The sequence below is a fragment of the Geotrypetes seraphini genome, chromosome 14 (genome assembly GCF_902459505.1).
Source record: "Geotrypetes seraphini chromosome 14, aGeoSer1.1, whole genome shotgun sequence".
Classification (NCBI taxonomy): domain Eukaryota; kingdom Metazoa; phylum Chordata; class Amphibia; order Gymnophiona; family Dermophiidae; genus Geotrypetes; species Geotrypetes seraphini.
Window position 1 is genome coordinate 72,547,804 of NC_047097.1, and position 21,676 is coordinate 72,569,479.

Here is a 21,676-nt window from a genome sequence, read left to right on the forward strand (position 1 = left end):
TAGCAACATTCCAGAGCTGAGATTGTGATGTCATAAAGCCTCATTCCACCAATGCCCAAGAGCTAAACTCTTCAGTGATGTCACAATGGCTTGATTGTCCTATACTTAGCTCACATAAGAATTAACATTCTGGGACAGACCGAAGATCCATCAAGCCCAGTATCCTGTTTCCAATAGAGCCAACCCAGTTCCCAAGTACCTGGCAGAAACCCAAAGAGTAGCAACTCGGCCTTATCCTCTTATCTACTATTCTTCTATCAGGTTCATTTACACTATATAATTTTATTTATACTCAAGAAGAAATATGACTTATTATCCCTACTTGACCTATAGCAACAATATGATATATTTCTACATTAGCAGAAACTAACCGTGCACCTTTTGATTTAACAGAAGGAGAATCTGAACTAGTCTCTGGTTTCAATGTAGAATACGCCAGTGGACCATTTGCCTTATTTTTTCTAGCCGAATACTCTAATATTTTAATAATAAATACCTTATCTGCTGTACTTTTCCTGGCACCCTCAACCCTTAACATACACTATATTACTATTAATCTTATAATAAAAACACTATTTTTATCATCTTTATTCTTATGAGTTCGTGCATCATACCCCCGATTTCGCTATGACCAATTAATACACCTCGTTTGAAAAAATTTCCTACCACTAGTTTTAATATTAACACTAATTTATACCTCTTTTCCCATCGCTATAGCCGGATTACCCCCTCAAACATAAGGATATGTGCCTGAAAATAGGACCATTTTGATAGAATGAATTATGAGAATTTAACCCCTCCATATCCTACCCTCCCGGGGGTACTTTTTGCGCATGTTTATGTGATATAACCAAAACTAGGCAAATTAGTATCTGTGCGCTTTTAATACTGCTCTTAATACTACTTAAATTAAAAAAATTAATATACTTCATTAGATGATAATTAGATGTAGAAGCTGGTTGTGACATCATAAAGCCTCATTCCACCAATGTCTAGAAGTAGGGTTACCAGATTTTATGTATTTATGATTTTATGAGGCGAATAAACTTTGCATTGGAGTTTTGGACCTCTATTCTGATCTACTGTGGTGATTTTTTTTGTATCCTGGACTCAAATAGGGCACTGTTTTTTGACCTAAGGGCCTCCGCAAGAGTGAACTGCTGGGCATGATGGACCACTGGTCTGACCCAGCAGCGGCAAATCTTATGTTCTTATGTCTTTAAAGCACAGGGCAGGTTCAGGCTGCTCACTTTTTTGATTCTGCTGTTAAAACTTCTAGGACAGGAATGAGTAGCCTGCTGACTCTGGCATTTAGCCTTGTTCATCATCCCTACAAACTGCCTTTTGATTCTTTCATTGTCTTTGATCTCAGCACTTCAGCTACACTGTAACCAGCCTGTTTTCTTTCTGTTCAAGTGCAATTCCCCCAAACACTATCTGGTCTGCAGAAGTATTATGAGATTCCTTCACACAAATGCATTTTCAGGCATCTCCAAATAAAGAAACATTGCAGCTGTTTTTCATCTGTCAGACAAATCGTGTTAAGCTTCACACACATTAAAGACATGGTAGCAGTGAAACTACAGAAGTCCTATGATTCAAAGATGAGATGAGGAATAGTAATTAGCTCATTAAGAACACTGAAATTAAATGCAAGAAACCTGGGGTATGAGTTCAAAGCCCTTTAACACCGATGTTCTGTTTCTCAGCTGGCTCTCTTCTCTGTATGACCCTGGGAAGTTACTTTTCACAGCAAAGGCATTTAAAAGAGAACTGAATCAGATGTACAAATGGGTAATGTCACCCACATACTGAAAAGTTCTAAGCATGTCTGTCACTTCCTGCAGCAGCCTCATCAGTTTTGTCTTTTTTTCTGCTTAGCTGAACAGACGTGAAACATAGCTCTCCCATATGTTGTGATCGTTCAATGTGTTTTTGTCAAATTTCTTTATAATTCCTTTTCTGTCACAAAGTCACTTAAGTCAGCTTTCCTGCTGTGTCCAAAATGTAGCAGGAAATCCAAAATTTTGACATACATTCCAAATACCTCTTAAAAGGGAAAGGGGGTGGGATCTGATATTCATCCTTTCTGTGGTTACAACCAAAATGGTTTACATATTATATACAGGTGCAGTAAAACCTTGGATTGCAAGACAAGCAAGACATTTGATTAAATTTTAACTTGATATACAAGCAATGTCTTCCAATACAAGTATCACAACTGAGCCGATGGTTCTTCTCTCTCTGCCACTGCAGGAGTGTAGTGACTGTTCTAAATGAGCGAGGTCTTGCAATACAAGTACGTATAGTATACACACGTCACGTCATCACAGTTGAGCCGATGGTTCTTCTCTCTCTGACGCTGCAGGAGTGTAGTGACTGTTCTAAATGAGCGAGGTCTTGCAATACAAGTACGTATAGTATACACGCGTCACATCATCACAGTTGAGCCGATGGTTCTTCTCTCTCTGACGCTGCAGGAGTGTAGTGACTGTTCTAAATTAGCAAGGTCTTGCAATACAAGTACGTATAGTATACACGCGCCACATCATCACAGTTGAGCCGATGGTTCTTCTCTCTCTGACGCTGCAGGAGTATAGTGACTGTTCTAAACAAGCAAAGTTTTGAAATACAAGTACTTTGTATTAAAGTTTTTGGGTGTGGAGTTTCCATTATTTCTTATGGGGAAATTTGTTTTGATATATGAGTGTTTTGGATTACAAACATGTTTTTGGAATGAATTATTCTCGCAAACCAAGGCTTTACTGTACTTATTTTGTACCCGGGGCAATGGAGGATTACATGACTTGCCCAGAGTCACAAAGAGCTGCAGTGGGAATTGAGCTCAGTTCTCAGGGCATTGCTCCAAATGATCTTGAAAATGCTCTGTAGGAGATAGTAAGATAAATTGAACTAATGCAAAAAGCTCTAAAGAGCTAGCCTACTATAGAAAAAAAATCTTTTAAGAAGGTCTCCAGCATTTCAATGCTAAAAAATACATAACCCCCATCCCCTTGTTACAAAACCAGCTGCAGCGGTAACAGCTCCAATGATCATGAGCGTCGGAGCTGTTACCACCATGGCTGGCACTACAAACTGCACTATGGTTTTGTAAATGGAGGAGTTAATTCACTCATCAAATTGCAAATACTACAAACAAGGGTAGGAAAAGCCTCAGTGATTGTACAGGAGTCATGATCCTTCCAAACTCCCTCTTCCAGTCATTGGCATAAAAACCTTCCATCTGGTGCTTATTTAATATGCTTCTAATTTTTATCAAATTTTTTCAACTTCAAAAGTTCTTATCAATTTTCCTTTGAAATATAACTCCGAAGCTGTCCTGGGCCCCAAGGCTCTGGGGGGCCCCCATGGGCCAGCATGTCTTCCCCCTTCTCTCCGCGCTGGTCTGATGTCGCCCTCACCTTCTGTCTTGCTGAAAAATGTGATGGCTTTGGCAGTAATTCAGAAACATTGCCTGCGGCGCCCCTTCCTGCTTTCCGTCTGCCACGGTCGACCCAGGGAGAAACAAGAAGTTGTGTCATTGGAGAACAGACCATGGAAAGCAGGGAGGAAAGCCACATTTCTGAATCATTGCCATAGCCGGTGGATTTTTCAGTAAGACAGAAGGTGAGAGCGACATCGGACTAGCATGGAGAAAAGAGGGAGAACATGCTGGGCCGAGGAAGCCCCCTGGACTAACTTTTTTTTTTTTTTTTTTACATATGAAGGGGGAGAGTATTAAAAGAAGTGCCAGACTGGGAATGGAGGGAGAGCTTATGGGGCCAGAAATAGAGGAGAAAGAGAGATGGTGGCCAATGGTCTGAAGGGAGAGAAGTTGGAACTGGGGAAAGAGGACTGTTGGGAAGAGAAAGGGAGAGATGGTGGACCTGGGGGAGGGAGGGAGAAATGTTAGGCCTGGTGGTGGGAGAGAGAAATGCAGCATCTCTTTTTCCCCTCCATCTCATTGTTCAGCATCAAGGGGGAGGGAAGAACAACAGAAAACAGAGGGATCAAAATATTGGACCATGAGGGAGGGTGGGGGGGGGGGGAGAATTGGGTCAAGAGCATATGCTAGATGTTATTTACTTAGATTTCAGCAAAGCCTTTGACATGGTTCCTCATAGAAGGCTCTTGAACAAACTTGATGGGCTGAAGTTAGGACCCAAAGTGGTGAACTGGATTAGAAACTGAGTAACGGACAGACACCAGAGGGTGGTGGTTGATGGAATTCGCTTGGAAGAAATGTAGGGTCATGAAATGGTTAACTGTTGTTTGAAATATTGCTCTGGCCTATATAGCTGAAAACAGTGTACAATCTATTGACCTCATCTGCCTAAAATGTATGTCCCTGCCTTACCACATTGTAAGCTAAATAGATGAGTTTGAGCCATGAAGTACCCTACCCTCCTGTACATGTAACATTTAGAACTGTAAGATTTAGATAAGCAGAGAAATGAGCTAGTTACCTATAGGACTATAAGTTGTATCCCTGAACCTATCATAAGTGCTGGCTTAGGACCAATAATAATTGTAGAAAAGTTATAGAAGTAACAAATGAGAAGATGTAGTTTTTGCATGTATTAGTTTGCATATGTTTAGTGAAAAGGGCATAAAAGTCTGTGCATTTCCTGATTCTGACACTCTGGTAAGCAGGCTGTTCACTGCACTAAAGTCCGGCAAGCTGTAAATAAACCTCTTGTACTTTCTTCACGCCTCTAACTTTGTGTGTCCAAGTGACCTTTCAGAAGGAAAGGTGAGCAGTGGAGTCCCGTTGATCCTGGAGCTGGGGTTGATCCTGTTCAATGTTTGTGAAGGACACTGCTGAAGGGTTAGAAGGAAAGATTTGCCTTTTTGTGGATGATACCAAAATTTGTAAGAGTAGACACTAGGGAGGGAGTAGAAAACATGAAAAGGGATCTGCAAAAATTAGAGGAATGATCTAATATCTGGCAACTAAAATTCAATGTAAAGAAGTGCAGAGTAATGCATTTGAGGATTAGAAATTGTAAGGAGCGGTATGTGCTAGGAGGTGAGAGGCTGATATGCACAAATGGGGAGAGGGACCTTGGAGTAATAGTGTCTGAAAATCTAAAGGCAATGAAACAGGCGGTGGCTGTTGCCAGAAGGATGCTACGCTTTATAGAAAGAATCATGACCAGTAGAAGAAAGAAGGTCGTTGGTGAGGCCCCACTTGGAGTATTGTGTTCAATTTTGGAGACTGCATCTGGCTAAGAACATAAGACGTGAAGTGGTCCAGGGAAAGGCGAAGAAAATGGTAGGAGGTTTGTGCAAAAAGACGTGAATATGTACATCCTAGACTAGAGGAAAGGAGGGACAGGGGAGATATGATTCAGACGTTCAAATACTTGAAAGGTATTAACGTACAACAAAATCTTTTTGGGAAAATGGTAAAGCCAGAGGACATAATTTGAAGTTGAGGGGTGGTAGACTCGAGAGCAATGTAAGGAAATTCTTCTTTACGGAGAGGGTGGTTAATGAGTAGAATGCGCTCCCGAGGGAGGTGGTGGAGAGGAAAACAGTGGCAGAGTTCAAAGAAGCCTGGGATGAACACAGAGGATCTGGAATCAGGAAATAATGGTCTATATTGAAGGAACTAAGGCCAGTACTGGGCAGACTGGATATGAACATTCAGTTGGGATGGGCTGGGGTGAGCTTTGATGGAGCCTCCAGGGCCCAGAAATAGCTAAGCAAAAGGACCCTTATGGAGCATGGATGGGCCACTCAATGTTAACTGCGCATGAGCAGCAGCGCCAGACCGGGGGGAGGGGGATGGAATTGGCGCGTAAGCCGCCGGGGGCGGGCCACAGCTCCTAGTCGAGGCGACGCACAGGAAGTGAGGTCAGCGCGGCGGAGAGCCTGGCCGCCGATTGGCTCCCGCCTGTCCGGCTATGGCCGCTCGCTGGGAGAAGCTGGCGGCGGGAGGGCGGCGGTTGCTGCTGCGGCTTCGCTCGGGCGCCTGTGCCGGCCGCCGGCGGCGGAGCAGCCCCGCTTCAGCCCCCCGAGGCCAACCCCCGTGGCGGGTTTTGTTTTTCGGGACCGATGACTTTGCCCTGGAGACTCTGAAAAGGCTGAACGAGTGCAGGTGGGGGAGGGTCGGGGGAGGGGGTCAGCTCTCCTCTTTGGCCCCTTCCCATTTCCCTGGAGGAAAAGGAGACGTAATAAAAGCATTGAAAGGGAAAGACCCCCCCCCCAAAAAAAAAGGATGGGAGTGACCAGTTCCCTGAACCAGGAGTAGGAAATCGCAATCCTCATTCAAAAGGGATCGTTAGCAAGACTAAGAATGTCATAATGCCCCTGGTGCGACCCCATCTGATGTATTGCGTTCAAGAAAGCTATAGTGGTGCTAGAAAAGGTTCAAAGAAGAGGGACCAAGATGGGAAAGGGGATGGAGCTCCTCTCCTATGAGGAAAGACTAAAGAGGTTAGGGCTTGAAAACAAATTCTGGGATTTATCTTTCTGCTGGGAGAAATGCAGATAAAGTCCCAGAATACTTTGTGATGAAAACCAAAGCTTTCCCAGATAGTATAATTCTAAACATCAGAATCAGTGTTTGTAAAGACAGAGGTTGTTCAGGTACTTCATAGAGGAATCTTCATTTACTCTATTGCTGGATAAATAGCTGATATATATCAGACCTTCCAGTTAAGGTGAGGACAAAATCTCTATAGTTATATTTGGGAGTGAGGAGAAGAGAGAAAAAGTTGTTCTACGTTTGTTACGGTAACCTGTTTTGCATTGACTACATGATAAATTCTAGACATCGTAGTCTGTAATTTCAGCCAATTTCAGTTTTGGTCCGAGCAGTAGTTGGATAATGTAGTCTTTGCTTTACAATCTTTTCTAATACAATCAGAACAAAACTATTAGTTTTTTTTAACAGTAAAGTACCAGATAATGCAGCTCCCCTAATTGCATAAAATGGCATATCTGGCATCAGAACAGATAACATTCACAATGCCTGGTATGTTTGCAAAACCTTAAATATATTCCCAATAGAGAAACGACTCCAAATAAATTATTTGTTTTCTTTTTAACCTTGCTACAGAAAGAAGAGTAAAGAGCTTATAGAGACACTGGAAATCGTCACATTACCCTCAGCTTTGCCAAAAGGATTGCCTGTGAAAAACTATGCCATCCAGTCTCAGCTTCCTTACTACGAGTGGCCAGACATAACTCCAAGTTCCCAGTTTGATGTGGGAGTGGTGGTATCCTTCGGACGTCTTCTCAGTGAGGAGCTCATCATGAAGTTTCCATAGTATGTTTTATGACAAAGAGGGACTTGGGAGGTGTGGGTCTCTGAAAGCCAAGGAGGAGGATGAATTTCTAGAATAATGTAGCCATTCTGATTGTGTAGAGAGTTTTGACACAGTTATGGAATATGTATGTTAGATATGCCAGCTTTCTACTACTAAGATTAGGTTCAGACTGGCCTTGGGCCTATTCTGGACTGGGCACATTTGGCCACCAGCTAATTTAACTCCTCCTTTGGGTCATTAGAAAACCATTATGCCTACCTAGCAAGTACAGACTGACTAGATAGCAAGACCACTTGTAAAACAGGTCCTCACAAATGGAGAGAGTATCTCTAATGTTCGAGTGGGTGCTCACCTGGGTAGTAGCGATCATCAAACGGTTTGGTTTAATATAACGGCTAAAGTGGAGAGCGGCCGCACGATACTTAAAGTCCTAGATTTCAAACGTACGGACTTTAATGCAATGGGAAAGTACCTGAAGAAAGAGCTGTTAGGATGGGAGGACATAAGAGAAGTGGAAAGACAGTGGTCTAAGCTGAAAGGAGCGATAAAAATGGCTACGGACCTTTATGTGAAGAAAATCAATAAAAACAAGAGAAAAAGGAAGCCGATATGGTTCTCCAACCTAGTGGCGGAGAAAATAAAGGCGAAAGAGTTGGCGTTCATGAAATATAAGAAAACCCAAGAAGAGGAGAGCAGAAAGGACTACAGGGTGAAACTGAAAGAAGCCAAGAGAGAGATACGTTTGGCGAAGGCACAGGCAGAAGAACAAATGGCTAAAAATGTAAAAAAGGGAGATAAAAATTTTTTCTGATATATTAGTGAAAGGAGGAAGATAAAAAATGGAATTGCTAGGCTAAAAGATGCTGGGAACAAATATGTGGAGACTGATGAGGAGAAAGCAAATGTGCTAAACAAATACTTCTGTTCTGTGTTCACAGAAGAAAATCCTGGAGAAGGACCGAGATTGTCTGGCAAAGTTACACGAGAAAATGGAGTAGATTCTGCGCCGTTCACGGAGGAGGGTGTTTATGAGCAACTTGAAAAACTGAAGGTGGACAAAGCGATGGGACCAGACGGGATCCATCCCAGGATACTAAGGGAGCTCAGAGAGGTTCTGGCGAGTCCTATTAAAGACTTGTTCAACAAATCTCTGGAGACGGGAGTGATTCCTGGGGATTGGAGGAGAGCGGATGTGGTCCCTATTCATAAAAGTGGTCACAGGGATGAAGCAGGAAACTACAGGCCGGTGAGCCTCACTTCAGTTGTTGGAAAAATAATGGAAGTGTTGCTGAAAGAAAGGATATTGTATTTCCTTGAATCTAATGGGTTACAGGATCCGAGGCAACATGGCTTTACAAAAGGTAAATCGTGCCAAACGAACCTGATTGAATTTTTTGATTGGGTGACCAGAGAGCTGGATCGAGGACATATGCTAGATGTAATTTACTTGGATTTCAGCAAAGCCTTTGATACAGTTCCTCATAGGAGGCTGTTGAACAAACTTGAAGGGCTGAAGTTAGGACCCAAAGTGGTGAACTGGGTCAGAAACTGGCTGTCGGACAGACGCCAGAGGGTGGTGGTTAATGGAAGTCGCTCGAAGGAAGGAAAGGTGACTAGTGGAGTCCCTCAGGGTTCGGTGCTGGGGCCAATCCTGTTCAATATGTTTGTGAGTGACATTGCTGAAGGGTTAGAAGGAAAAGTGTGCCTTTTTGCAGATGATACCAAGATTTGTAACAGAGTAGACACCGAAGAGGGAGTGGAGAATATGAAAAAGGATCTGCAAAAGTTAGAGGAATGGTCTAATGCCTGGCAACTAAAATTCAATGCAAAGAAATGCAGAGTAATGCATTTGGGGAACCGTATATGCTGGGAGGAGAGAAGCTGATAAGCACGGACGGGGAGAGGGACTTTGGGGTGATAGTGTCCGAAGATCTAAAGGTGAAAAAACAGTGTGACAAGGCAGTGGCTGTTGCCAGAAGGATTCTGGGCTGTATAAAGAGAGGCGTAGTCAGTAGAAGGAAGAAGGTGTTGATGCCCCTGTACAGGTCATTGGTGAGGCCCCACTTGGAGTATTGTGTTCAGTTTTGGAGACCGTATCTGGCGAAAGACGTAAGAAGACTTGAGGCGGTCCAGAGGAGGGTGACGAAAATGATAGGAGGCTTGCGCCAGAAGACGTATGAGGAGAGACTGGAAGCCCTGAATATGTATACCCTAGAGGAAAGGAGAGACAGGGGAGATATGATTCAGACGTTCAAATACTTAAAGGGTATTAACGTAGAACAAAATCTTTTCCAGAGAAAGGAAAATGGTAAAACCAGAGGACATAATTTGAGGTTGAGGGGTGGTAGATTCAGGGGCAATGTTAGGAAATTCTACTTTACGGAGAGGGTGGTGGATGCCTGGAATGCGCTCCCGAGAGAGGTGGTGGAGAGTAAAACTGTGACTGAGTTCAAATTAGCGTGGGATGAACACAGAAGATTTAGAATCAGAAAATAATATTAAATATTGAACTAGGCCAGTTACTGGGCAGACTTGCACGGTCTGTGTCTGGGTATGGCCGTTTGGTGGAGGATGGGCAGGGGAGGGCTTCAGTGGCTGGGAGGGTGTAGATGGGCTGGAGTAAGTCTTAACAGAAATTTCGGCAGTTGGAACCCAAGCATAGTACCGGGTAAAACTTTGGATTCTTGCCCAGAAATAGCTAAGAAGAAAAAAAAAAAAAAAATTTAAATTGAATCAGGTTGGGCAGACTGGATGGACCATTCGGGTCTTTATCTGCCGTCATCTACTATGTTACTATGTAGGTTAGAAAATGCATGAGACTAGTGAAATAATTCAGTGAACTGCATGAAAAAGGCCAGAAATCCCATTCAAACTTGGAACATATGAGGTGTGATTAAACAAAATACAATGAATGAATAACAAAAATTACAGTAAAAGACACATTGCAATTAATCTGCCTCAAAATACTCCTCCTCGCTTTGAACACACATCGTTTTTGCCACTTTCTGAAGCAGTTCTGGAAGTCCTCTTTCGTGAGTGTCTTTAGTTGCACTGTCGTGGCTGCCTCGAAGTCCTGAATCTGTTCAAAACATTTACCTTTCATGGTCATTTTGACTTTGGGGAAGAACTTGCTTTATAAAAATGTACCCACCTGTACAGTACTGCCCTAGGGAAAAAGGGAGAAGGGGCATGAGATACTGTCATGCACCAAACAAGATTGTTGCACGGTTTTTGCTGTGAGATGAAGGTATGATCAGAGCATGAGAATGCTGTAATATGTAGGAGAGGCTGTCCATCCAAAAGGATATGAACAGAAGAGGGGCATCCCTGAGAAGGTGCAGTGTTTGCGCCAAAAGCCCTGTGAGGTGAGACCTCAGAAACTAGATTTGTATAAGAAGATGAGGAGAAGTTGGGGTGGGATTTAGATAGGGACAATCAGATACCTCAAATGAGCAAATAATACACATGAAGCAGATCTGTAAGCAGAGGCATGTAAGGATATGGTGGACTATGAATTACGACAGGTGTACACCTGGCAGGGCCTCCGCGTGTGCGGATCGCCGGACTTGATGGACCGAAGGTCTGATCCGGAGATGGCATTTCTTATGTTCTTATCTTTGTCAGAGGGCCTGGGGTGAGGCTCCCGAGGGGCAAACTGAGAGACAGTGAGCTTTGATGGAGATTCCACACTACTGGGCAGGGCTCTGGGTTTGTGGCCCAGAAAAGGACCATTTAAGAAAAGATGGTGGGATCCATGGAATTGCCAAGCAGTGGAGTTCAGAGAGAAATGTAATTGAGAAGGTACAGAGAGGATCTTTTGTGTATGAAGTGTGAAGGGAAAGCCTGAGTCAGTACAGGATGGAGGTTGGGCCTTACACGGTTCTTTTTCTGTTAAGTGCAGATCCCTCCTGCCTCCATTCCAAGGTTGCCAGTTGTGCCGTGTTGTCGGCTGGCACGCTGAATGCTTCTCGAGTGTTGGCTCAGATTGATGTGTGAAATAGATTTTTCAAGTAGATTTGTGATACTCGCTTCACTTCCCAGTCTAATGCTTTGATGATCTGTTGCAGTGGAGTGCTGAATGTTCATCCCAGCTGTCTTCCCAGGTGGCGTGGGCCTGCTCCCATAATCCACACCGTGCTTCATGGAGACACAGAGACCGGGGTGACAATCATACAGATTAGGCCGAAAAGGTAGGCCCAGGGTCAGCTCTATCTCCGTGAATCAATAGATTGTGATCGTACTTGGCCAGTCTGAGTTCTTTGGTCTGGCGTTGGGGGCTTTTCTTTCAGCTCAGTCTGAACCAGACCTGGGATTGTGGTGCTATGGGGGCAGTTCTTTAGGTGCCAAATGCTTTGCCATGACAGCCTGTTGTTTAATGGCACCTGGGCACCCAGATACACCTGCAACTGCGGCATGCTTAGCTATGTGTGGAAGTGGCAGCCCCCCCCCCCCCCCGCCTGCCCCCTCCCTTTGTATTTACATGCTGTGCAACTCACATTGCTGCTACTTACACACATTCCAGTTTTCTGTACATTTACATGCATGTGTGGCATGTAACTGGAGCACCGCCTTACTGCTTGGGCACAGGGTCCTTATTTTGAAAGACCCTCCCTCCCTCCCTCTGTTTCTAGCCTGGTCAAGAGCCATGCATTTTGGCCCCATCCAGAGCCCTGTGTCCTGAGCTTGCAATCCAGCCACCAGATTTGCTCTTTATGATGACCCCTTCAGGGGCTATGAAAGCTGCCTCCAGGAATTGAACTGGAGACATGCATCCCGATTTCATTTAGAAGTGATTTGAAACCTTCGTGAAATGTGCTGCCATCATATGTGTTTATAAAGGTACATGTGGTTGTCCAACATGGCTCCTCTGAATTCTGCATGTCTGAGACTGTTAACAAGGGGTTTTATTTTTTATGAAACCTTTTATACAATTACATAACAGCAAATGCAATAACCAGAAATGTGCCAAAGAATATAGATTGTCAAGTAATGGAAATTAAATAAAATATATTTCTTTCCTAATTCTTTGACAAGAAATAAACGTAATAGTATAATTTAGTGAAGACTTTCAAAATACTGAAAGGATTCAACAAAATGGAGCAGGGAAAGCAGTTATTTACAATGTCCAGTGTGACATGGACAAGAGGACATAGACTGAAGCTGAGGGGGGACAGGTCCAGGACGAATATCAGGAAGTTCTGTTTCACACAGCGAGTGGTAGACACCTGGAATGCTCTCCCAGAGGAAGTAATTGCAGAATCCACCGTTCTAGGATTTAAGGGTAAACTAGGCGCACATCTCCTTAAGAGTGGCATAGAGTGATATGGGCACTAAAACTATGCCAGGGTACACCTGGCGGGGCCTCCGCGTGTGCAGATCACCAGACTTGATGGACTCAGGGTCTGATCCGGAGATGGCAATTCTTATGATCTTATGAGATCTGGGATTTAGGCCTATCCTTACAGCAGAAAAGGGTTATTGGGGGTGCATTTAATTAATAGGTTAAATGTTGTCTTACTGGATGACTTTTCTTTTAATCGCTGCTTTAGCAAGGATCCTGATGGATGCTATCCTGATATCCTTCTCCTTCCTCCTCATTGTATCAAAATACAGTTCTCCCTGTTTTCTCCTCCTCAGTTCCTTTGGCCTAAAAGCACTTGTTCTGTGGGAATCAGACAAAAGGCTTCAATCTAGGTCTTGGCCACCAGAAAATAACTTATCATTACATTACATTAATGGTTTCTTTTTTGCCATTACCTTGCGGTTATCAACCGCTTTCCTAAACCTGGTGTTAGGTCCGAGAAGGATGGAGCGAAGCCAGCAGCCATTTTGGTGCCATGATTTCGGTCAAGAGCTTTGCAACTTTTTATTGAAAGAAATTTGGTCTGGGTAAATGCTGATTAAGCACATTGCTGGTGAATGTTTGAATTAAGCATATGGCCTGGCTCTCTTCGTTCTCAGGGCGTTTAGAGAATGATCAGCTGCCTCAAGTCTGGAGCACAGCTGTGGAATAAGCAACCCTGTCCTGGCATGATGAAGTGGAGGATTTGCTGCTCACACACAATCCTCTCTCTTTTCAGGTTTGATGTGGGTCCAATCGTTATGCAGGAAAAAATCCCGGTTCCTTCATGTTGCACGACCGAGGAGTTAGCAGGAATCCTGTGTAAGCAAGGAGCCGAAATGGTAAATCTCTCTACAGCCAAGAATCTTTCTTTTGGTTAAATACAGGGCAAATTTCCATAACCTTAGAAGTCCTTCTCACAATTGTTGGCTTGTAGCAACTTTGAGTTGCTGGAACATTTCACTTTGCTGATGCTTGATTGTCTGTTGAAATCTTATCTTTATTCCTATTTATCTTTTGCAGTTAATTTCAGTTCTGAAAAACCTGCCTCAGTGTTTAGAAAATAAGAGAGCACAGCCCGAGGATGGTGTAACCTTCGGTAATTGCTCCCTTCTCAAACAGCAGATTTGTAACAATGTTTTTCCACCTGCTAGCAGATACAAAATGTTTTATTAAAACACTGCAAACTATGGTAATTAGGGGATTCAGGGGGTGGGTTATTTTGTGCTCTGGAAGCTGTGGTCACTTTTATCCCTGGTAGTTCCAATCCTGCTTATTTCCTGTCTCCTCTCATGGATTCCACTTCGGATGAATAAGGGAAACCGCCTTTGTGCGATGTTAGCATTTATAATTTCTTACATTTTTTCAGAAGGAAGTATAATTTTTAACATACACCTGTACTGATTGGTTATTCTAATGCTGGCTATTACCTTAATTACAGTATTCATTTGGTTAAAAGATTTTTAAACCACCTTCTCAAACTGGATGTACAACTTCAAACAATATGGAAAATTTAAACATAAAATCAATTACCGCATCTCGCATAGCATCAATAGTGACACCTTCACCTGCCCATCCCTTGACTTCAAAAGACAAAGCCTAAGAATTACGCTTGACTCACATCTAATACTCTCCATCCACATCTCACAAATGGTTTCCTCCTCCCCAAAATAAGAAACTACTCTGTGCCTGGACTACTGCAACCCATTATTCAACAGCCTAACACCGAAAAGTATCCAATGAGTACAGTGAGTCCAAAATGCTGCAATTACTAAAAAACCTACAAGCCCATGACCCCCATCTCCCCAGCAGTGACCACAGCCCACTGGTTGCCCATAACCAAACACTGCATCTTGAAAGGCCTAGTGCTAGCAAACAACCCAGATAATTCTCACTTAAGAGCACTACGCACCCAGGACATGCCTTCCAGCTCCAAACAGCCCACATTTCCTACCAAACCCATGGAACAACCTACCTTGAGGAACTTTTAAGCATCAAGAAAGCTCTTCCCTGTCCCAACTGGCTGGTCCTTTAGTTCTTTCCCATATCTTTTCAACAATCTTTCCAACCTGTGTTTTGGACTGTGTGCTGCGCTTTTTGCATTGTTTCTGGATCTTGTTTGGTTCTCTTGGATTTGTTTGTTTGCTTCTTAATAAAAATGTTTTAAACCAAGCCATAATAACCTACATCTTTGCCTGACCACATCCTCTTGACCCCAAGCTCACCCATCTCTCTGTATTTGATTCTGCAGAGTATCCAAGGGACCAGAAGTTGTATGATCATTTATTTACAAATGATGCCCATATCCCAAACGTTTTGTAATTTTGTACAATCACATCCCCATGCAAGATCAGCTGTAACTCCATGAAATGTAACACTAACTTTGGGGAGGATAAAATAGGAGCTACAATTGTTGATAGGACAGGAGGAGTTAGAAAAATCAAGAACATAGTATATAAGAACCTTAAGTTACTCTCTAATATACGTTTTGGGGAGAATGGCGTATTACAAATATCTGATGTTTCTTTCCTAGCTTCTAAGCTCAGTTCTGTCAGCAGCTGCATCAAATGGGAGGAGCAGACCCCGGCGCAGATAATGCAACTGGAGCGTGCCGTAGGAGCCTTAGTAAGTTAAGACTGGATTACCCGTTTCCTGAGAAATTTGGTCCTACCTAGGATGGAGTGTCATGGGACAGTAATGCAGAATGAAGGTTAATTGCCTAGAATTCGTAGCATGCAATGAAGTCAGCTGAAATCGTGTTCATCCAGTAATGAGCAGAGCTAACGGAGCCCTGCTTTCTGCATTCTCCCATCAGGAGCCCTTCCAACTGCTTAACGTGCACTGATAATTAGGTTAACAGATAAATTAATGGTGATTCCAGAAGGGAATTTATAAAGGGCATTTCTCCAAAGCTATTTGGGGATCAACAATGGACTCACTTTACCTGTTGAGAAAAAGAAGGTGGATTTGGCCAAAATAGGCAGATTTTTACATTTTCAAAAAAAGGACCACCCAGAAAAGGCAGGTGCAAATCTCTGCCAGAAACTTTCCTGGGCAATTCTCAAAGATAAATTACATTTTGACTCTCTCCTTGAGAACTGACACAAACCTTATGGGTAAAAGTATTTGTGCACATTATACCTGGTGAAAGGTAACCTCCAGCAGTCATTTGCTAAAAAATTAAGGGCTTTTTTTACTAAACCACAGAAGACATAAATGCTCTGATGCTCATTCAGCAGTCCTCCCAGTGTAAAGCAGTGGTTACCCAGCCAGTCAGTCTTCAGGATATCTACAATGAATATGCATGAGTGAGATTTGCATACCAAGGGGGCAGTGTGTGCAAATCATCCTCATGAATATTAATTGTGGATATCCTGAAAACTTGACTGACTGGAGTTTCCCCAGGCTTGTTTTGGGAACCACTGGTGTAGAGGTTTGGCAGCTGTGCAAACTCTTTATTGCATTCTTGTAAATTGGGCCTTACAGAATAAAAATACATTTATCAGTACTGAAGATGGGTAAAGAGAGGTCAGGAGAGATTTTTTCATGTACTCTCACATGCTGCCATTTATATGCAGTGTTCTTGTGTTCTCTGCTTGGCCACCTTTTTCAAAGGAGCCCCAAATGTGCTCTCTGTATGGCTACAAGTAATTGAAAGTGCCAGATGATTCTCTTCAGGCTTAGAATATTAACAAAGTGGCAGCTCTTCAGGTAGAAAAATGACATGTGTTGGCAGCTTCCCTTGCAGACGCTCTGGATGGGTACTGTGGTTAAACTGCTAGATTTTGTGGAAGTCCATGATATCCGGAACTTTGCAGGTATGTATGCTACACTATTTGCTAAATGACATTTTGGTTCATTGATATAACAACCTGTAAAGGTTTGGCATGTCTGTTTGATTGCAGTGCATCAGGTGGAACCAGGAACAATAAGATACCACAAACAGACAAAGACATTGCTGGTTTGTTGTAAGGTAGGGTTTGCCTGTGGTCTCCTAGGACAGCAGTGTGCTTATTCTCGCTTAACTGTGACAGGCTTGAAGAGGGATGACCAGGAGATCAGTTTTCCAAATGACTGTGTCCTTAAATCCATTATCACTGTAGGGGGGATGCTAGAAGCTACCCCCAGACCTTTGTTTACACTTGAATGTTCAAATAGTGCATTAATATGACACATTTCATGCTAGAAAATGGATTTTATCTTTATTACTTGGAAATTGTTTAACACAAATTAAACGTAAGTTTTTAATCTAGGTTATGGTTTGCACACATTGCAACCGATGGAGGAGCTGGTGCTCACTTCTGTCTGCTGTTAATCATGCTGACAGTCTTTAAAACCTAAAAACACAAGCATTTCCATACTGGGTCAGACTGAAAGTCCATCAAACCCAGTCTGGGTCACAAGATCCAAAACAGTAAAACAGATTTTGCTCAGAAGCAACATGCGTCTTCTATGGCTCTTAATGGGAGAGCCTTTAAATTCTTAGGAGGAACTGGAGTACAAAATGCATACAGAGAAATCGTTATAAACTCCAGTAAAAACTGAGTGTGATGCCTCAGAAGCTGCAAGAAACAAAGCTGTCAAATATAAGAGCTCCCCAGCACACTTCTATCGTTGGCCAGATAAAAAAAACCCTGAAACTCTTCCAAACGTATATTGCAGTTACACTAGCTATGGAAAGAATAGAAAAGTGCCGTTCAGGATCAGCCTTCCAATTGGTTTTACAACACACTGGACTTATTTCAAATTGCTCTGTGCTCAATGCAACACATAGCTTCATGCCGATACTGCCTAACAGTGGCCTGAAGAAACGGTCGTTAGACCATGAAATGATGGCCACCGTCGGCTGCATTGAGCACACAGCACAGTTTGAAATAAGTCCAGCTCCCTACCATTTTCAGATGTTATTGCTGCTGGGGAAGTTCATTATTTCAAATGATTCCATAACTTTGCTGTGCTAGCTTTTCACTCGTGTCCTTTACATTTTTAGGATGGCTGGGTGGGTGTCAGAACGGTGATATTGAAGAAGAAACTTTCTGCTGCTGATTTCTACAATGGTTACTTACACCCCTGGTTCCAGCAGACAGCTCAAGCCCCACTAGAGTGCTGCCAATTTCATACACTCCGACTAACACCGAAAGCCAAGAAGCGTTCCAAGGAGCCAGAGGGTGTTCGCGGATGATGCAAGATACCTGTAAATGGGAACAGAAGGTGCACCTGCTAACTTTGTCAGTGTTGCTCAGGACTTGGTGATAGGCTCCTGCAAAGTCTTCTTAACATCCATTAATCCTCCTGGAGTCTTTTGACAGTGACTGAGCTCTGGAAAACCCTACTGTCTTTAAATTCAGACATAGGGAAGCCACAGCTCTGACCTCGGAGCAATATGATGAAGAAAAAAAAATCTCAGACTTTTTGAAAGTACTTTTATCTCTGTATTCTGAATACTGAAAAATGACCCTTCAGAAATGTAGAGCGGGGTCTCTGCTGGTGAATAAATTTGTCAGAGCTATAGATCAGCCAATACTGCTGTTTTCGTATAACCCAATCGATGCTGCTCAATTGCTGAATGCTTGTAGGGCAGAGGTGTCAAAGAGCTGAGGCAGGCTGTAGCACATTTCCAGCACAGGTCACAGTGAGTAAGGCTGTTGGGATCAGGGGCCTGTGAGGTGGATCAGGGGGAATCTGAATTTCACTGTTTTAGAAGTTTATGCATGTCCCTCTGTGTTCCTTCACTTGAAAAATCCTAAAATCACCATTTTTGTACTTTAAGGTTAAAAAAAAAATTGCAATTTTGTCAAATTTCTTAAGGGCGGCCATCTTGGATTTTTAGCAATCTTTTTTTTTTTTTCAAAAGCACCCTGCACTTCCAAAACTGCATTTTCTTAGCATCCCTCTAGACCAGCACAGAACGGATGGATTTACACTCCTCTGCCACCAGGTGGAGACTGAGACATAATTATTTTTGGCAGTAGTACAAATGGACTATGCAGTCCCATCTACAATCAGTCTGTTCTCAGTTTCCAGCAAGTGGATTGGTAAGCTTGTACAGTCTTTCCTTTGGTTAGTTAGGCCCTGTTGGATCTAGTTAGCAACCTTTCTCTTGTCCCTTTTGCTGTCCAGACAACTTGGGGGACCTCTTCAGGGACCTACCAACCTCAGGGGTGTCACTCTTGAAAGGGTCGCATCCCTCCCCCATTTTTTAATTCTTAGAGGAGCCTCAACTGTACATCTGGCCACCCTTTAGGCACAGACTACAGTTTAGAGAGCCAGTGGGGGCTGTGAGATTGAAAAAAAGAAAGACAAAAGCATACCATAGACAAGAGAAAATAAGAGCCTGAGGCAGCTGTGTTTAAACTGCGTTTTTGTGCGTAGATCTCCCGCATGTATGATATGAGCACTTAAGCAGAAGTGAGTTTTATATGTGTGCTGCAAGGTGGACGCGGCCAGCGTATGTGCAAAGTGTTCGGCCGCTCCAAGGGGGAACAGGCGTTGGCTTCGGGTGTTGGCGTGCAGGGCTCCTTGTCGTGGGTGCACCGCTCGTTGGCAGGGAGCACTGGTGAATCCCAGGCTTCCCCTGCCGTTCTCTCTGGGGTCTCCCCAACTGCTGGCTGTCAGGGAGCTGTGGCTTTGACTTCCGAGGGCACGGGAGATTCCCTTGTTGCGATAGCGGCTATTGCTGGTGGATCTGGTTTTGCGGTGGGGTCTAGTTCGGCCTCGTTGCTGTCTCAGTGTTTGGGAGACAGTTTTTCATCGGGCCCTCCCATCGGGAGTATTTTTGAATATACCGGTTGGTGAGGATGCGTCGGTTGTGCGCAATTTTTACCGGGAAGAGCTAAAGGAACTTATTCTCCAGGTGTCTTAGTTTTGTGCTTTGTGGAGGTAGCTAAGGATCCCCTGATTTGGGGGATCTGTTCAGCATTCCGCTCTTTCCCTATGCATCAGGATATTCAGGATGTAGTGCACGCTCAGTGGAAGACGCCGGACACACCTTTTTGCTTGGTGCAATCCATGGCAAGACTTTATCCCATTCCTGAAGGGGATTGAGATACCTTTAAGTCTCCTGTGGTTGATGTGGTGGTCTCGGCTATTGCACATCAACACACCAGGCCAGTTGAAGGCAGTTTGGCCCTGAGAGGCCTTCAGGACCGTAAGATGGAGGTTCTCCTTAAGCAGAGTTTTCATGTTGCTGCCTTGGCTGTCCAGGCGGCGATTTGTGGCAGCCTGGTGGTCCGAGCAGGTCCTTCACTGGGAGTAAGCTGATTGCTGAAGGCCTCAACAGATCATACATGGCATCCAAGAGATAAACGCCAAGCTCAATCTTAGCTACCTCCTGATCCACTAAAGACCAAAGTCCATGGCCCACGGAGGAGCTTTGGGGTTGGTTGGCGGATGCAGCCTCTAAGTCTGAGCTCAGTAAATTCCTATTTCAAAGTTCCTTCCTCTTTGGGGAGGAGTTGGATAAGCTGGTTCAAGCCTTGTCGCCACGCCTCCCCACAGCCGACACACCCTTTGCGGCTGCTGAGGAAATCCTTAAGCCACCTGGCTTCAAAGCTAGCAAGGGTTCCCCTTCCAGCCACGTTAAGCCCTTGGCAGGAACACACCGAGTACTTCTTGGTTTGCAAGAAGTGCTCATTGTTAACCATAAGGCAGGCTAAATGGGAGAAAAAAATATGAATGAACACAGTCCTGTAAACTGGCACAGAAAGAAAAGCCTTGCTTCGGGTGTTTTTAAAAAAATGAAACTTTAAAAGGAGCAGACCCCACAGGCACTCAAAACAGTTAAGGCTCCTCTAAACAAAAAATGGGGAGGAGGGACTCGACCACCTGAATGTGACACCTCCGAGGTGGTAATAGTCCTGCAGCACCTCAGCTCAGTCTGACTGGAAAAGACCACTGCCTAAAAGAAGACTGCACAGGCTTCCCACTCCACCTGCTGCATTCAGTGTCCACCTGTTGGTAGAGGACACAATGTCAAGCCTCTTTCTTCTTTATCACCCCAAAGCCTAAATTTTATCTGAAGACATCCTTCTCTTACGCCTGTTGCCTGGTTATATCAGAAACTGCCCACTTTTCCTCCCTGCCTCTAACTAAGGGTGTTTCTCCTCTTTACGCTATCCTCATTTCCCCTGAGCAGACTATGGTAAGATGGTAATGGACAGCAGCCGAAGACCAACAGGGTTCATGTAGTCTACCCAGTAAGGCTTCTGCATTTAAAGGGCTCAAGACAGGCTAGGATGCCCCAATGTGAATTCTAAACATTTTGAAATAGTCACATTCAGGAAAGATCACTATGCCTTTATACATTTCATATTCACTTTTCCTTTGGGCTGTAACACATCAACTTTCATTCTCAACTCTGTACACACTGCAATTTAATCCACCCTATGCCTATTGAGTCTGTATTTTTAAATCTATGTTATGTTTTCACTGTAAATGCTGTAATCTAAACCCCCTTGTCTATATGCAGTGTTTTCCTCTACTGCCCCCGGGTGTTTACCATCTTGCCAGCTCCTTCCTCTGTCTTGCTGCAGCGTTTGTGCGGCCCAGGGAAGCCAAAAGGTTGGACACCCCTGCTGTAAAGTCTGTATTTCTCACTAAAGTTTGTCCCACCCATACTATGAATGTACTCCTGTAACCCATTCTGGGCTCCTTTGGGAGGACGGGTTAAATAAATAAATAAAATTACTTATTTTATATCCCTTCCCAAACTTACTTTACCACAGTTATTGAAGCAGGTCATGCACCAGCGGTCCTTCTGGAACACTGCAATCATAGGTGCTAAGTCACACCACTAGGTGTCACCATTGAACAACAAATGGGATTCTCTCTTTCTCCAGGAGTTGTGTCGGGTGGGAATCATATGCCAGCCTTCATTTCATCCTGCTCTCTTCTTGCCCCCTATAGATGGAACACTAGTATAGTACAGAGCATTTTGTATGCTTTCTAGAGGCAACACATTTTCAGCAAAACATTTCTTTGGAGTTTTGAGCACTATTTGGTTATTTTCACTTATTTGCCCCCAGATTGCAGACACTTTATGAAATCAGCAAAGAACGTG

The 21,676-nt window shown here is 43.6% G+C and overlaps 1 protein-coding gene across 5 annotated transcripts; it reads left to right on the plus strand.

Annotated features, from left to right (window-relative positions):
* Positions 1 to 5,840: 5,840 nt before the first annotated feature.
* MTFMT (mitochondrial methionyl-tRNA formyltransferase) lies at positions 5,841 to 21,166 on the plus strand. 5 transcript variants are annotated; one of them, XM_033920824.1, is made up of 9 exons: positions 5,841 to 6,103; positions 7,067 to 7,276; positions 11,345 to 11,467; positions 13,358 to 13,460; positions 13,642 to 13,717; positions 15,152 to 15,243; positions 16,355 to 16,436; positions 16,524 to 16,591; positions 17,609 to 21,166. In XM_033920824.1, exons 1-9 carry the CDS (start codon positions 5,910 to 5,912, stop codon positions 17,798 to 17,800), a joined length of 1,140 nt encoding a protein of 379 aa, XP_033776715.1. In that variant the 5' UTR covers positions 5,841 to 5,909; the 3' UTR covers positions 17,801 to 21,166. The 5 variants fall into 5 exon arrangements, with proteins under 5 accessions (XP_033776715.1, XP_033776716.1, XP_033776718.1 ...); XM_033920825.1 differs by having other exon boundaries at positions 16,367 to 16,436; XM_033920827.1 differs by having other exon boundaries at positions 16,499 to 16,591; positions 17,609 to 17,745.
* The last annotated feature ends 510 nt before the right edge of the window (positions 21,167 to 21,676 follow it).